The sequence below is a fragment of the Amborella trichopoda genome, chromosome 5 (assembly GCF_054954075.1).
Source record: "Amborella trichopoda isolate Santa Cruz 75 chromosome 5, AtrichopodaSantaCruz75HAP2 v2.0, whole genome shotgun sequence".
In the NCBI taxonomy this organism is placed as follows: Eukaryota; Viridiplantae; Streptophyta; class Magnoliopsida; order Amborellales; family Amborellaceae; genus Amborella; species Amborella trichopoda.
In genome coordinates this window covers 40,048,659-40,066,357 of record NC_142340.1, presented here as the reverse complement: position 1 = coordinate 40,066,357, position 17,699 = coordinate 40,048,659, and the positions used below count along the sequence as shown (strand labels likewise).

The window sequence follows — 17,699 nt, the reverse complement described above, 5'->3', positions numbered from 1 at the left end:
GCAAACTTATTGATTTAGCTAGCAGACAACCTTTTCTTAAATACAATTAAATTCGTTTCTGAACTTTTAGGTATTATCTAAAAATTTAAAATGACATATAGGCTAGTCATGTCAGAATTATTCAAATTTGAAGAACTCAATGGTACCAATTTTTCTATGTGGAAAAGAAAAATTGGATATATTCTTTTTCAAGATAGGGTAGATTATGTCCTAGAAACAGAACCACTAGTTTTAGAGCCTATTGCCAATGGTCAAGCTAGAAGGAGATTTGAAAAATGGTTAGAAGATGACAAAGTAGTTAGGACTACTATGTTGAGCTTTATGGATGATGATTTAATTAGAATCTTTGAGGATTACACCACAGCTCAAAGTATGATAGGCGCCCTATCTGAAAAGTATGAGACCACTTCTGAAACCCATGTACAATTCTTGTTAGAAAAATATAATTCCTGTAGAATGAAAGAAACAGACTCAGTGACCGAGCATGTCAATAAAATGATAGTGCTCGCAAAGGACTTTGCTGCAGTTGGGAATCCAGTCCTCGATCGTATGCAAATATCAATTGTCATTAACAGTCTCCCTCCATCTCGGGAGTTTGTTGTAATTGCATTGAACCATTATGCACAAGGGATAACCATGTTAAAACTTTCCATGCATCTTAGTATTGAAGCTGAGAAAAGAATGGGGAAGAAGTCAAATGAGCTCCCCTTTGCCCAAAGTTCATTTTCTCAGATCCTCAAGAAAGCTTTCAATTATCATAAAAATACTAGATATAAGGGAATGAGGAGAAATTTTTTAAAATCAAAAGAATAAGGTTGAGAAGACCTGTTTTTATTGTAAGGAAATTGAGCACATCAAGTTTAATCGTCCTGAGCTGAAAAATAAAAATAGGAACAAAAAAACAACCATGTTCGAAATAATCAAAATAAGAGAAAGGACTTGATCTGCGTAGTCCTAAAATCAATAGTTGCCGATCAAAACTTGAGAATTGGTGGGTCGACTCAGCCTCCACTCGACATGTCTTGAGAACCAAGGATGGATTCACATAATTGAAAGAGATTGCAACCGATAACCAGCTGATTTATATGGGAAATGACACCTACTACGATGCACTAGGTATTGGTACTTTCAAGTTGTGTTTACCAGGAGGAACAAACCTCTTATTGATTGATACATTGTATGCTCCCAATATGAGGCACAATTTGATTTCTGTTCTATGGCTAGACGACAAGGGTTATGAAATAAGATTCAGGTCTGGTCAGGTTACCATTGGGAAGCATTTTAGAGCTTTGGTATACGGTACTAAAGTTGACAATTTGTATCGACTGAATATTAATGAAAGTTCATCATTTTCTGGTTATATTGATGCTTCTTTTCATGCTTTTATGTATATGGATGATCCATATTTACAACACTTAAGATTAGGATATATAAATAAAGACAAAATGAATCAAATGGTTAAAAGATGCTTGCTCCGCAATTTAGGAGAAATTGTGTTCAAAACATGCGAGCCATGTATTTCTGGTAAATTAATTAAGAAGCATTTTCCTAAAGGGAAAATGTCTAGTGAACTACTTAGGATTGTTCACTCTGATAAATGTGGCCCATTAAATGTGAAAACACAGAGAGGTATGGAATATTTCATAACATTTATAGATGATTATTCACGTTATGGATATGTATACCTAATTAATAAGAAATCAGATGCATTAAAAACATTTAAAGAATATAAAGTTGAGGTAGAAAATTAATTAGGTAGACATATTAAAATTCTTCGAACAGATAGGGAAATGAATATTGCTCTGCCTTATTTTTTGAATTTTGTAAGGAGCATGGTATAATTCATCAAACAACTATGACATATACACCACGACAAAATGGTGTAGCTGAAAAGAGAAATAGAACTCTAATAGACATGGTTAGGTCCGTGATGAGCCATTCAAATTTATCACCTCAGTTTTGGGGTGAGGCTCTCAACACTGTAATATATATTATTAATCGTGTTCCAACTACATCTATAGACTTGACCCCATATGAATTATGGACATGTAGGAAACCTGACCTTACTATATTGAAAGTTTGGGGTTCTTGGGCACATGTGCTTATACCATCACAAAATAGATATAAATTACAAAGTAAAACTATAAAAATACTCTTTTATAGGATATTCAAAAAATTCTAAAGGGTATAGATTCTATAACCATGATACTAGATCATTAGTAGAGAGTTGTGATGCTCATTTCTTAGAAAATATAGATGATAAAAATATTTTAAATAAGCCTATTGACTTACATGAAATTGATAAAGATAAGGGTCTGGAAGACCCTATTTCTCAAACTCCCTCTACATTTGGTGAGAATGATTCAATTGAATCAAGTATACCAGATATGGCTAAAAGAACTAGAACCCCACTTAACGACTTTAGAAGAAATTATGTATTTATGAATGCAGATAATTACTCTTCAATGAGTGAAGATACAATAGATGAACCTCGTAGCTACAGTGAAGTTATTAGCTTACATGACTCAGCTAGGTAGACTTAAGCCATGGATGATGAACTTGATTCTATTAAAAGAAATCAAGTTTGAGTGTTGGTTGACCTCCCTAAAGATAGAAAAGTCATCAGTTGCAAATGGGTCATAAAGAAAAAACTTAATGCAAATAGATTCATTGATAAATTAAAGCTAGGTTGGTAGCTAAAGGATTTACCCAAAGGGAGGGCATAGATTATGTAGAAACTTATTTTTCAATAGCAAAATTTTCATCTATTAGGATCATCCTTGCATTAGTTGCATATTATGATCTAGAATTATTTCAGATGGATGTCAAAACATCATTCTTAAATAGAGAATTAAAAGAAAATATATACATGAAACAACCAAAAGGATATGTAATTTAAGGCCAAAAAGACAAAATGTATAAAACTTAAGAAATCTTTATATGGTCTAAAACAGTCTTCTAGGCAATGGTACTTTACTTTTCATAATGTAATCACTAAAATTGGTTATATAGCCAATAGGTTAGACCATTGTGTATATGTCTGGAATAATGTAAGCAATTTTGTTCTATTGTCATTATATGTGGATGATATTTTGATAGCGGTAATGATATTGACATGATTAACCATACAAAATCATGGCTTAGTTCCCATTTTAAGATGAAAGATATGGAAGAAGCCTCATATGTATTGGGCATTAAGATAACAAGAGATAGAAGTTCAAGACTTCTATGTTTATCTCAAAAAAATTATTTAAAAAGTGTTTTAAAGAGATTTAAGATGAAAAATTACAAGCCCATAGATATGCCTGTTTGTAAAGGCTTAAAATTATCAAAAAAAATGTGTCCATTAAAGGATAGTGACAAAGCTGAAATGGAAATAATTCCATATGCAAAAGCGGTAGGATGCATAAATTATGCCGTGTTGTGTACCAGACCTGATTTGAGTCATGCATATGGTCTTATAAGTAGATTTCAGAGTAATCCTGGGATGGCTCATTGGCAAGCTGTAAAAAGGATATGCAGATATATTCAGAAGCTAAAAATTACAAATTGTGCTTCCAAGCTGACAACTTAGAAGTTACTGGGTACTCTGATGCAGATTTTGCAGGAGGCCTAGATGATAGAGAATCAACCTCAAGAATTGCATTCCTTTTTGGTGGTGGATGTGTTTTGTAAGAAACAAGGTTATGTAGCTCGTTATACTATGGAAGCCGAGTATATTGCTTGTAGCATTGCTACAACTTATGCCGTCTGGATTAAACTCTTCATAAATGATTTGAAGCTAGATATAGCCGACGGACCTGTTAAATTTTTTTTGATAATCAGGCTGCTATTCCATCAATTAGAAATAGAGCTTATAATTCCAAAGGTAAGTATATTGAAATTGATTATCATTATATTTATGATATTATTGGAAAGAATGAAATAACTGTAAGTTATTTGCCATCTTCAAATATGATTGCTGACCCTTTAACAAAGAGATTGCGTGTAAAAATATTATCAAAGCATGTAGTTTTGATGAGACTTAAAAATATTTAAGTCAGGAACTCCCAAATGGGATATTTTTTTATGTCTTGGTCATGAGAGGAAAAACCGCATTAGGGTGAAAAACCATGTCATGACTTTGGATATTTTTTGTTATAAGATGTCTAACCGCACTGTCGTGAAAGCCTCATGATAAAAATATGCACATAAATGTTAAATTCATTAAGTGGTAAAGACTTTATCATATTTCAATATATCTGGCCATCAGGACCAAGTGGGAGATATTGGTACGTGTGTGTGGCCATAGGGCCTTTAAACATACAATATTTCTCTATCTTATAATTTAATGCTTATCACTAAAAAAGAGAGGCTTCTCAGAGAGATAAAGTGACGTTATTTAACGGCTAGAAAGTAACCACCCACTTCCCAGGATTATAGGGCCACGTTTTCTCAGAGATTTCAGGAGGAAGACGAACTTTGGAGAGCGGCCTCATCCATCCCTCTTTAAGAAGGGTTTCATGGCCATGGAGAGGTACACATAAATTTATAGAGTTCTCACAGTTTGGGTAAAAGTCTGATCTTTACGATCGATAGTCTAAAGACACTGCCCCTAATCCTAAGAGTGGGTCCATCTCTTCCCTCAAGTTTTTTTCAACAAATAACACATTATTTTAAAACCCTATAATTGGGTAGTTGTGCCAAGTCATGTAATAATAAAAGAGAAAGAAAGTTTGGTGGTCAACAACGCCAAATTGTAGTGCCTGCATAAGCCGATGCTCTCTTAATAAGAGCATCAGCTACCATGTTCACCTCACAAAAGACATGAGCAATAGACCACATATGGGGCGAGAGCCTTGAACGGCAATTGTCAACTAACGTATGTAATTTCCATAAGGCACTACAACGATCCTGAATAACATATATTAGCATAGATGAATCACTTTCTATCTGAAAGCAGCCCATTTGAATAACTAAGAGAATACCTTCCTCTAAAGCTTGAAATCCTCCATAATTATTAGACGCAGTTCCAAAGTGTTTAGCAAACACTGCCACAAATCCACCATTGTTGTTTATTATGACCCCATTGCCTCCTGCCAAACTAGGATTGTGCAAGGGTGCACCATCAATATTCAACTTATAACACTAAGCGTTAGGAAATGACCATGTAATTGGCTTCGGTTAGCGCTAGTTTACCTGTAAGTTTTCAATAACCACCTTTTCTGACAAATGGAATGCCCATTTTTTAACTTATGCTAAAGCCTTGACATGTGAAGTAATACGAATTATAACCTTCTCCCTCCTTAGAGGATTAGATCTAAAGAGTCATTTGCTCCGTTCCTCCCACAGATATCAGATTGTTGTGAAAAAGATAGCCGTCTAGATGTCGAGTAACCCTTGTGATTTAAATTAGAAAAAGGGTTTTCTATAACTAGTTTTGGCCAGGGAAAATTTATAAGAGATTTATTAGAAGGAAAATGCTAAGGCCAAAGGTTGTAGAAAGATGTCACCCCTCTAGGGGTACTTGTTCACTCTATTTGTCGCGCACACATCATATTGATCTTGGCAAATATCCCTGCAAAAAAAATTAAAAAGAAATAGTTTTCTCTTATCATCATCATCGTTAGAGCGTTTTCCACCTAATTGGGGTCGGGTACATGAATCTTGGTCTATCATTCTGCCCTATTAAGAGTCATGCCCTATTGGATGGTTTTCATATAGTGTTTTTTAGGCTAAAGCCTCAAAAAAAAAAAAAAAAAAAAAAAAAAAGGCTTTCAAGGTGTCAAACTTAGGAGGGCGACTAACTTGAGTATTCCCGTATCAAAATTTCTCATTTGATCTAAGATGGTTATTTTGAAAATTCATACTAATATGTTATGGGTAACAAATACTATGCGACCATTTTTATTTACAAGGAGCTCACAATCACTCATAGCCATTAGATGTCAAATTAACTCATTTGAACTAAGCAGATTGTTTTGGAAATTCATTCTAATATGTTATGGGTATTCTATAACTATGAGACCATTTACTATTGTTACAAGGATGTCACAATCACTCATAGCCATTAAATATCAAATTGAATGACTTGGATGTGTCACAAAGGTCGAGTAATTTTTTTTTTTTTTAGCAATGATCCAATGCAACGGTTGTATCATAGTATAATGCAACAACACTTCTAAAAAACTATGTTCGTGGTATTTGTATAACCTCAAATCTTGCACACACTCTTTTCATCTTAATAATCAATCCCTCCTCCCCCCCCCCCCCCTGCCAAAAAAAATTCGATTTGAACCTAGATATGGTCAAAATGAGTCCCCTCCAAAAACAAATCTAAACCATTTATTTTGTGAATTTCAATATCTTGGCCTTTATAAACTCATAGTCTTTTTTTTTTTTTTTTAATCTAATGATAATAAAGCCATCCAAAAAAATTGGAAATGAAAAAATCCTTTTAAGACCTAGATCTAAGCATCTCACCAAAATGAATTGCCTATGTTAATTAGGTTAAAAAAATACATTCTAGATTGTGTTTTCAATTTTTTCTTTTTTTTGTGATTGTTCATTATAATGAAAAGAGTGTATATTTCAAAACTTGGATCAAACAAATGGCCATAAGATGGTTTTTTAAGGTTGTTGCATCATATTACTATACAACGATTGCATAATATCATTGCCTTTCTTTCTTGATCTTTTAGTTTAGTCAATGCCGACCTTACAATCACTTGATTTAAAATCTGATCGAGAAAAATAATTGCAACCTCCTTGTACTAAAAATAAATAGTATCTTTGTGTATTTTTTTGATATTATTTGTCATTACAGATTTTAAGATTAGTATGCACATAAGATTAACATGTGCTTTGATGATGGGTAGGATTAAGGCTCCCTCAGGAGCCTATTTTCCTTGAGGTGAGTACGTAGGAGTATTCCGAGAACTCTAAAATTTGAGGATATATTTTCTTCGACCCGGCAGCCAACTTTAAAAAAAGAAAACAATTTTGAACTTACCATCGTGGAAAAATAAGGGTGCGGTTTACCCAAGGATTCAACCTTTAAGATCCAAGAAAGGTGCACCTTAAAAATAGATAGTATGTTACAAGATAGTATGTTACAAGATACACTATTTTTAAAACTTTAAAATCGTTTTTCTCCCCTTATATTCGTAAATCCTCTGGGTTGAAATGATTGATTGGAGGGTTTTTTAACAACTTTTTTGGATAGATTTTTTAGTTAGACCTTACTTTTACAATATCAGTTTGATATCTTATATAAATTTTTTTAGAGATAAGTACCATCTCAAAATTAAATATAAATCATCCAAATTTTAGATAGCCAGATCTAACAATTAAAGAACTCAAAATATGAACTTATTTTTGGGAAGATTATCATTTAGTGTTCTTTAATCGATTCTAAATTTAAAATTGAAAAAATCCTAGCTATTTCATGTAAAGGATTGAGCAGGCAGTATGCTTTCAGCGAGAGCATATTACAGAAGCCATAATTTATACGGATATACAGAAAGGAAGGGCCATTATCCCAGCACCCATGTGGGCGTCCCCACGTGTGGTCGGGTTCATCCTATACGGTCTCCATGTGAACAAGGCTTGGTCCCCTACACACGCTTGTGTTTATTGAGCTGGCTCCATGTGATCCGAATTGGTCCCCACCCCCTTTATCTTCTCTCTTCCATCATCCCATCACCCTCTTCGCTATCAATACTCAATCCTGTCTCAACGGTGTTCCTTCCTTCCTTCCTTGGGTCTTGAACTATGTGAATAAGTAACTGTTTGAAAAATGGCCGGTTCCGAATCGGATTGGGATCAGAAGTGACTCAGGATTCGGAGGGCGATTCTGATTTGAGGAACTCTGGAATTGCCTAGAATCTCCATGCTCTATATGCCCTGAATGGGACGACCCAAACTAGAACTAGCGATTTGATTTTAGCGTAAGAACTAGGTGAGATCAGAGTTCCTATTTTTAAATCATCAGAAATAATAAAAAATTACAGATCCTCGTTCGACCTGGCTCAGTTGGTAAAAAACAATTTGTTAAAATTTGGATCGATAGAGCGGACCGATCACCTGTAGATAACGTGTCAGATCGTTGAGTAGGAGATTGGATCGGTTCTGGATTGGTCTGAATCAGTGAACTAAAAAAATATTAAAAATAAATAAAATAAAATAAAAATCAAAATAGAGGTATTGGGCGAGGACCCATACTCACCCTGGTACTATTTTGACCCCAACCGATTCCCATATGAATTTGTAGTCTAGATCGGAAATCAAAGGGTTTTCTAAACACTTGTCAAAATGAAAGCATAAGAAGCTTCATTGGTGTATGGTGCATGTGGTACGCCAATTTGAGATCCACTGTGTGTTCTTTAAGACAGTTGATGGGAAATAAAGTGATTAATTAATGGTCTAGTGGGCGTCATGTGGATCAATGTCCCTTGTGTGCGGTTGGGAACGGACGGTGGATATCAGCATGGTGTAGCAAAAACTATACACCATTTGGCGTACATATTTTCACTATGGAAAGGGCCTAGTTGAACTTGTTTGCGACTTTGAGGATTATGGTACTGATTAAGAATTATAAATTGAAATTAGCATTATTGACTGAGTAAAGAGGGAGAAATGACTTTGCTTTTTTTCTTTTTTTTAACCATTTTCAAATTCAAGTTTGATCTTAAAAAAATGGAGTGCATTGGACCTCTAGTGAAGGTTAGCGATCCCTATTGTTAGTGGTTTTTTTGGGATTGAGGTGAACAAACCGGGCTACTTGGCTCATTGTTACCCTTACTAATTCATTTATTTTGCAAAGTAATAACTAATAAATGATAACACGGAATGTGGTCTGAAAATATATGGATACTTATGATCTCACTGAGATACGGTCTTAAATAGAGCGGAATGACAGACCGGGATTCATGTAACCGACCTCAATTAATTGGAAAAAAACTATGACGATGATGATGAAATGATAATTCATACAACTAATACCAATTAATTGAAAAAAGACTATGACGACGATGAAATAATAATACAGAATGCCCTTGTTATATGATCATGCCACGACCTTTATTTCTATTCACGTATTTGCCAAAAATGTAAGGGATTATTGACGATAATGACTTGATTTGCGAATCTTGAAATTTCTTTTTATTAGGTGGGTCCTTGCCAAATTTATCTTTAGGAATCTACAAAAACTAAATGCCTCTTGCTTTTCCCTTCAGTTCATGTCTACCAATTTCAAGTCTAGAAGTGTGAAAAAATTTAAGCTTCTAACCACGCACATATTTTGCTCCAAATTTAAAATAAATTTTCTTTTTTTATATTTACATAAACTTGTATTAAATACGTAGAAGCAAAGCTCCATATTTATTTATTTATTTTTAGCAATAAGCAAAGCTCCATAGTTACAATAGATAAAAGAGGAAGAAATAGAGAGATGCTTATACTTCGAAAGATGACCACTTTAAACTACCCAAACACAAACATCTCACATCCACAAGGGTCCCAATATTGGCAATTTGAAATATCTGAAAATCTGTACCCATCCACAATTTGTATTTTCTCTCTCTCTCTCTCTCTCTTTCTCTCGCGGCATCATCATCATCACTAGAGCTTTTTTTCAATTTTTTGGAGTCGGCTTCTCTCTCACAACATAAACATGCTTATCAACTCAACTTCATAAATAAGGATGAGGTTTACCTAAGATGTGAACCTCAAACAATCAAAGACACACCTTCAAACTTGTTGGAAAATGTAGTTTTGGTGCAGGAAACCCTAAAGATAGTATAGAATTTTATATTCTACTTCTAATTATGAAATTTAAAGCTCTAAAAATGGTGCAGATCAAACATATCTAAAAAATACTAGAAAATTTTAAAGATGGAGGGTCGAGTTATTGTGTACTATATTTAGATCTTGAATATTTATTTATTTCTATACATGTTGAGGTCGAGATGATCAATTTTTGGTATTTCCAATATCAAGAAAACCTTTTCCAAGGGCTTTTTTAAGTGCACCTTCTTTTTGTACTATAATTTTGATGTGTTATATAAGGCTTTTTTCGATTTGAAACTTCGCTTTCCCCATAAAAATTACCAAATGATTATTTTCCAATAAAAGAATTTGAATTTGAGTCCTTCCAATACTGTAGTACTTCCTTGTTTGATAACAGTACATTAAAGTGGATACCACGGTATCTACTTGCCATACATTTAAGGATAAAAGGCAGAAATTGTCAGCTCCATGGGGACCATAAAACTTGGAGTATCCACAACCATAGTTTCCAAAGCCGCGTCTTCCATATATCAAACATGCCCGAATCTTTTATTTATTTTTTAATGGTCTCCACTCAATCTTAGAATGTTATTAGAAAGTTGGATTTGAATTTTTTCAAAGTAGCGCCGTCAGTAACTTGAATTTCTTTTTTTCTATAGAATCTGACCCGGCTCCGGGCCAGAGCCTCCTCTGCCCTAACAAGGCCATGTCAGGCTTGGACCAAGACTTCTTCGGCCTAGTTAGGGCCAGACCAAGTTTGGGTCCGTACTGGCTTGTTCTAGAGGGAGGAAGGCCATGTTATGTTAGGGTGGGCTGGCTGAGGCTAGTACCTTTGCCTGCCCCTCCTAATATGAGTAAATAGACACTACGGGTAGGCACCAACCACTGGGCTCATGTAAAATGGGATATGATCAACATCCAAAAATAAGAAAAAAAATGTGAGTGGTCCCTAGGTGCTGACGTCATGGAGATTGTGAAGAGGGAAAAAAAGTCGAGGTAAAATGAGGGGAATTGGAGGACCCCCTGGTTCCCTCGGTGGCCACCTCAAAGGAGGCAGCGGCGCATTGAAAGAGATTTCACCTCCGAACACTACCCCACCCACATTCACATGTGTAACCATTGCCTCATGTGACTACCAGCTTTCCACCTACCTACTCGCCCCAAGTCATTCCCCAAGGTTGCTTTTTTTATTTTTTAAATTTAGTTTTATCTATTTATTATTATTATTTTTTGACTTTTGAGGGGAGAGAGAGTAAGGGCGGTAATAGGCCGGTTGGTCCGGTCCGGCTCTTAAAAGCTAGGGCCTAGGCTACGAAATTAAATCTTGAATTATAAAATGTGGATAGGCCTACGCCGTTCGGCCTGGCCTTGCCTGACATTATTATTTTGCTTTGTGTTTTCTTCAATTTGGCCCGGCCTGGTCATGAGGGCCAATATTTAGGGGAATAAGACCAGGCTAGGACCAGGGCTGGCCCGGCTAGTTGCCAACTCCAGAGAGATATGGATCTATCGAACTCGTGGGCCATTTTTCTAAAATGAACATGCTGATACCTTCATTTGAATTTGATAGAAAGATCCCATCTCAAGCATTATTGACTTTCTCAAACTACTGACCCTCATGAGGGCCAATATTTAGGGGAATAAGACCAGGCTAGGACCAGGGCTGGCCCGGCTAGTTGCCAACTCCAGAGAGATATGGATCTATCGAACTCGTGGGCCATTTTTCTAAAATGAACATGCTGATACCTTCATTTGAATTTCATACCATCTCAAGCATTATTGACTTTCTCAAACTACTGACCCCTCTTTTTGTGGAGGGAGGTTCAAATATCATCTAACCCGTTACACAGAGGGAGAGAGGGGTCCCCCTTATCATTGAACTCATCAATACTAAAAAGTAAAAAGGCAAAAGTCGAGATAAACCCAAACCCCAATAAGGGCCCCAACAACCGGAAACCTAGTGATTTTTGTATACAAGAGTCCCAGTTAATGGGGATTTTTATTAACTTATATATATATATATATATATATATATATATATATATATATATAAAAGATTCTTTTGTTATTAATTTATTTTATCTGAAATTACGCATTAAATTTCAGGATTTTTCTTATCTAAGTAAATTTTTTTGTTATCTACGTTAAATTGTTGCAAACAAGAATCATAGGGAGTTAGTCGGGAAGTTTTTCTGACTTCTTTACGATTGTTTAATCAATTGGTTTTGTATGAAATCAGACATCATTTATTTTACCTATGTAAACTATTGATGAAGATATCTTCCCCTCTTATTAAAACCATATTCTCCTCACCATTGAATATTTATATTTATATATGAATACAAAGAAACCATTTACTTTGGGAAAGGTTTATATAGAGTCGAGGCTCTAAACAATCAAATTAAATCCTATCTCAAATATTTCACTAGAAGAGGTTTTTTTTATGCCCAAATATCCTCAAATTGATCGCATCAAGATGCATGGACATGAGAAAAAAATGGATTTCAAGTTTTGAAAATATTATATTTTGTAATACATTTTTGGACCGTCAATTTTCAAGATTTTTAAATTTTCATAGTATATGTCAATCTACACTATTTTTAAAGCTTTAAAATTATAAATAAAGATGATAATACATTTTAAGACTATCACAATGATTTTTGGTATTAAAACCACATTTCTCGCCACTATATGAAGGTAGGCTCTAATTTATTTGTTTAACGCAAGGATCTCGCAATCATTTTGGTTTTTGGATTTCAAATTGATTGGTTTCAGGTGTTATTGGAAGGACTCAAAGTTCAAATCATAATCATCAAATACATATGTGCATATATTCACTAGAAAAGAAAATTTCTATCTCACTACAATAAAACAAACAATAGAAACCCTCAAAGATTAGAAGCGTAAAACCAAAAAGAAATATATAGAATGAGATAATTTATTTTAATACAAGTAAGTCACAATCATTGTTGACCATTAGATTTGAAATTGGGTTCTTGAGGATGTGACTAGGCATCAAATTTAAAATAAATTCTTTTTAGTATTACAATACATTTTCACCTATTAAATTTAATATCCAATAGCTAAAAATGATTGTGGCCTCTTGGTATAAAAAATAAATGATATCATAATATATAATTCCAAAATAAAACATGTTACCTCATTTTCCCACAAATCCGAACCTTTTCTTATTGGAGGAAAAAAGGAACAAAAAAAAAAAAAAAAAAAAAAAAAAGAAAAAAAAAAAAGAAAAAGGGCAATTGTCCACCGGTATTGACATGCTCACTTTCACGAATTTAGTGAGAAAACAAAAGACAAGATTTAGTGAGAAAACAAAAAGACCAGAAAAAGTAAATTTTTATTTTTCCCACCCAAAAAAATATGCGCTTTTCCTTCCTCCTCTCAATCAAACAGTATCACAGAGTAATTCTACTCACACTATCTCACTCATCCGCAGTCCTCATCAACGGTTCAGGCCCTGCCACGTGCCAAGCCGAGGCCGAAATCAACGGTCTTTCGTGCCACCCAAGCGTCAAGCATCCATCCCTCTCCTCCACCCCAAATCCATCTTCCGAAAAAAGAGAGAGCAACATACTCGCCTGTCTAAACGCATTCGAACCGAGTCTAACCGGTTCGAATCCTGCTTGATCGAACCGCCCCCGCCATCGAGTCAGTGGTTCATGCCGCTCCACTCTCTCCGAGCCTTCACAGCAAACAATATTCTTTATCTCTCTCTCTAAGTAAAGCTCCGCAAAAGCTTGGTTGTTTCGATTTGACCCCTCCATCGAATCGAACATGGCCGAGTAATAATGCAGGGCCTCGGTGAACCGGTCCACGAATCCGAGTCCGTTATGACTCGCTTCTTGTTCCACCACTGTCAAGATTTTGGGACCTAGTTCTCGCACCCAGTTCAAGACTGGCTTGATGGGCTGGGTTTGATCGGGGGTCGTATATAATAAGCGGTGGAGTACGAAAACCGAGTTGACGGCCACAGTTTCCGTACTCCGCACGTGTATCATCCAGGGCTTTAGGTCCTCGAGCCTCTGGGTCGCTACTCCTCGAAAAGCGAACCTTACGTTGACCGACCGTGCCAACTCGGCGAGTCTTATACCCACCTCGCGAATCGTGTCACGGCCATCGGGTGACGGTGGGCCGATTCCTGTCAAACGAAGAAAAGGGGGCCCACCTGGCCTCAATGCGAGGGCTTGGATCAAGGCCGGCCACTGTAGACCGTGTATCAGATTGAAATCTATGACGTGGACCTCATCACAGCCGTCGAAAGCTTCCAATATGGCTTGGTTACACGTGAAGTGGGCGAATTTCAAGTAAGGACATCCCTCGTAGAAATGGTGGTACAAGAACTCAGACTCGCCCGAATCCACGCGGTTGGAGGGGTGCCCGGAAAGCCTCCAGAAAAGCGCGTCGACAAAGAACACGGCAACTTTCCCGATCACCCCGGTGATATTCCGGCAAAGGAGAAGCCTCATCTCCTGTACCAATTTTAAGGCGATCTCTCTCTCTCCCCTCTCCACTGAACCAGCGCAACTCATAAGGAGATGGATCAACCTTATGCCCGAGTCTTCCTCATGGGTCAAGATTGCAGCGCCTGAAAATGACCCACGGTTCTGATTCCCCGCGAAAAACCCAATTTCGGGTGACTGAGACTCGCCGGCAAAACCAGAGGTGGCCGGAATCTCAGAGGGGTTTAACTCGAAGAGCATGGACTCGACCCAAGTGGCAAGATCCGAAGGGTTATAATGGACAGTTTCAGAGGCCAGATGGGTCATTTCGGTGGGTTGGGCGTTGATCATTTGGGTCTCTAATTGTTCAAGACGATGGGCTACGTGGGGCAGGTCGGAGGCCTTTATCCGGTAGCCTGCATCTGCAAGAAGGCCATCGATTTCAGGTTTCGACGGTGGAGATGGGGTGCTAGGAAAGGTTTTGAAAGGGTAGTCCATTTCTCTCTGTGCCTTCAGGATTTTGGGTGAGGTTTAGGCCTTTATACAGTTGCCTGCATCTCCTATTTTCGGGTGTTTTAGAGAGAGAAAGTATCAAGTTGAGGGTTTGAGTAGAGAGGAGAGAGAGACTGTTAAGACCACAGATTTACAGTAAGTACTGATCAGCTGGAACGAGAGGGAAAGTAGAATCTAGAGAGAGAGAAGACTTCAGATTTAGAGTGAGAACTGATCAGCTGCAACGAGAGGGAGAATAGAATCAAGATGTAAACTGAGCACTGGGCGGGCGAGAGACAATTTTAAGGCTAGAGAGAGAGAGCGTTCTCAAGGCTTTTTAGAGAGAGAGAGTGTGTTCTCAAGGCTTTTTAGAGAGAGAGGGAGAGAGATTCAAGGATAGAGAGAGAGTGTTCTCGAGGCTTTTTAGAGAGAGAGCGAGAGTCTAAGCATCAGGAGTGAGAGAGTGGGGACCAAGGAGAAAGGAGACGCCGTGTCATCGTGCATGATGCGGCCATGCATCCATCCATGGCCATGGACCTAAACCTACCTTAGAAATGACTATAATGCCCCGCTAATTTTAAAGTCTTATCTGAAATAATCCCAATCGTTCCTTAAAATGGCAGAGGCAGGCCACCATGTCCTAAATGACGCTTTTGCCCCCGACGATTTCCTGTAACGTCCAAAATCAACCGGCTCAGCTTTGTCCCATAATTCGGCAGCGCTCCTCCGTGTTTATTTGAGGATGAGCCCAAAGGGTAGTTTCGTCACTCTTATTTCTCAATTTCTCTGGATCCTTTTTTTACCCTGTATGGCTTGTGACCTGCTCGTCATGATCCTGACACGTGTGACTTGACTCTTCTGAACGCTGGGACGGCACGGGTGGTCCTTGGGCTCCCTATTGATCTACCTTCAGACAGACGGTCCAGATCTAACCATACAGTAGACAAAAACGTGTTTGATTCATCGAGCAATTAGCAGGTGAATAGGGGTGGTAATGGACCCGACCGGATACCGAACTCGGGTTTGGCTACGGATACAAATTTTGAACGCGAATTCCATTTGGATCTCGGTCGGGATCCAGTTGGACCTGATTTATACTCGTAGACGTACGATATATGATAGCAATCTTATGTCTTTAGACGCATGTTAAGTGTTCATATTGTCATAATAGTGATAATATTTATAATATTATTGACAAAAAAAAAAAGCATTTTATTGTGATAGGGTATATAATGGTAAGCAAAAATGACAAAAATAAAAGCTTGTAGTCATAAAGTGGCAATAGATCCAACCATACCCGAGACCCGATGGGTGGACTTAGGACCCAAGATGTCAGGGTACATATCCAAAATTTGGATCCGAATAGTATTAAGGTTTGGGTCTAGGTCCAACCGAATTTGACCATTGCCCCCTATATGTGAACCAAGGTTTAGCCGATCCAATTGGTTGAAAAAAGTGTTTTCGATGATTATGATGATGATGATGATACACACTACAAAGGCTTGAATAAATTGGGCTTGAATAAATTGAAATTATGGAATAGAGTCGACACTTTGGTCAAATTGTGGTGAGTACCTTTCTTAAATTTACTTAAAAAAATTCTAAATTAATATAATATTAGTTGGTGCCATTTGGAGTGGAGAATATTCAAATGTTACCCTTTCTCTCTTTTAAGGGGAAGTCCCAAAGTGCTTTCCTAATATAGAATATACATACCTTTTTAAGTTAGTCGGATTCTCCACGCCATTATGCGCATATGTTCCTATTTATGCGGACACAATAACTATTTTTCTTATTAGATGAAATTGGAGCTAGGGATGGCAATAGCCCAGTGGCTCAGTATAATTATATTAGGGCTTTGGAGGACTGGGTCTTATTTGTTTATTTTTATTTATTGTTATTATTATTATAAGGTTACATAAGAATAGGAATGGAACTTGAGATATTGGGCTATAAAAACCTAGACTCTATCATCTTGACCCAAACCCATTTTCTAAATACAATAACTGGAGGACTGGATCCTATCCAGCCCTTTTTTTTCTTTTCCTTAGTGCATTAGGCCTGTCCTAGACCAGGTGTCTTTGGCTTGGTATTGGCTAGCCAGCTTTAGACCGGCCCTATAAGGACCAGGACCAGGCTAGGGCCAGAGCCAGAGCTGGCCGAGCCCGGTAACAATCCTATTTGGAGCACAAATTTTCAAAAGAGATAAGGGCTTTTAACCTAGTAGTTTAAGCAGATGGCCATGACACCCTGGAGTTGATGTCGTTAGATTTTTCACTTGATGGTGCGTGTGTTTGCAAATAACTTGTTTTTCTTCGTAACTTACTTTCTTTTCCCTTTTTTTTTTTTTTTTTTGTAGGTAATGTGGAGAAGACACACCCCTAACCCTTTTTTAAAGGGAAAATATATAACGAGACCATTTACTTTTGGTACAAGGTGGTCATAATAAATATGGACCACTGGATGTGAAATTGGGTAGCTATATTATGTCATTGACCAAACTCAAAGTTCAAAATAATTTTTCTCGAACTTTATGACACACCCAAGCTATCAGATTTCACATCGGATGGTTGTAAGTATTGAAAACTCCCTATTCCAAAGATAAATAGTCTCATTGTATAAAATCTATTTTTTTAAGGGAAAATTCGTACAGAACCCTAATCCACCATCTTATTTCATGGTAGACCTTCCTTTTATTTATAAAAAAATCCTCGAGTATTTCACGGTACCCTTTCATCTTTTATCTCCCTCATTTATTTATTTTTTACCATAAAAATTAACCCCAACAAACCTTTTTATAACATTTCAATCCAAAAACGTTCCAAAAACGTTTCAAAAAACCTTTTTATACCATTAGAGAAGGAGAGGTTTAGAGAAAGAAAAGAACCGGCTGTAAAATTTAGAGAGATATTAACATGTAAGAGGAGAGGAGAGAGACCAATATGAGACAGAGAGATAGGGAGTCCTCAACGTGGCATC

The 17,699-nt window shown here is 36.9% G+C and overlaps 1 protein-coding gene across 1 annotated transcript; it reads right to left on the bottom strand.

The window, feature by feature from the left end:
• Positions 1–13,107: 13,107 nt before the first annotated feature.
• Positions 13,108–15,118, bottom strand: LOC18425039 (protein SLENDER RICE1-LIKE 1). Its single transcript, XM_006829610.4, has one exon. The coding sequence runs from the start codon at positions 14,724–14,726 to the stop codon at positions 13,212–13,214; it is 1,515 nt and encodes a 504-aa protein (XP_006829673.4). The 5' UTR covers positions 14,727–15,118; the 3' UTR covers positions 13,108–13,211.
• Positions 15,119–17,699: the final 2,581 nt, after the last annotated feature.

Excerpts from the sequence above, each read along its gene's own strand:
- LOC18425039 (XM_006829610.4), bottom strand. The coding sequence starts at position 14,726 with ATGGACTACCCTTTCAAAACCTTTCCTAGCACCCCATCTCCACCGTCG.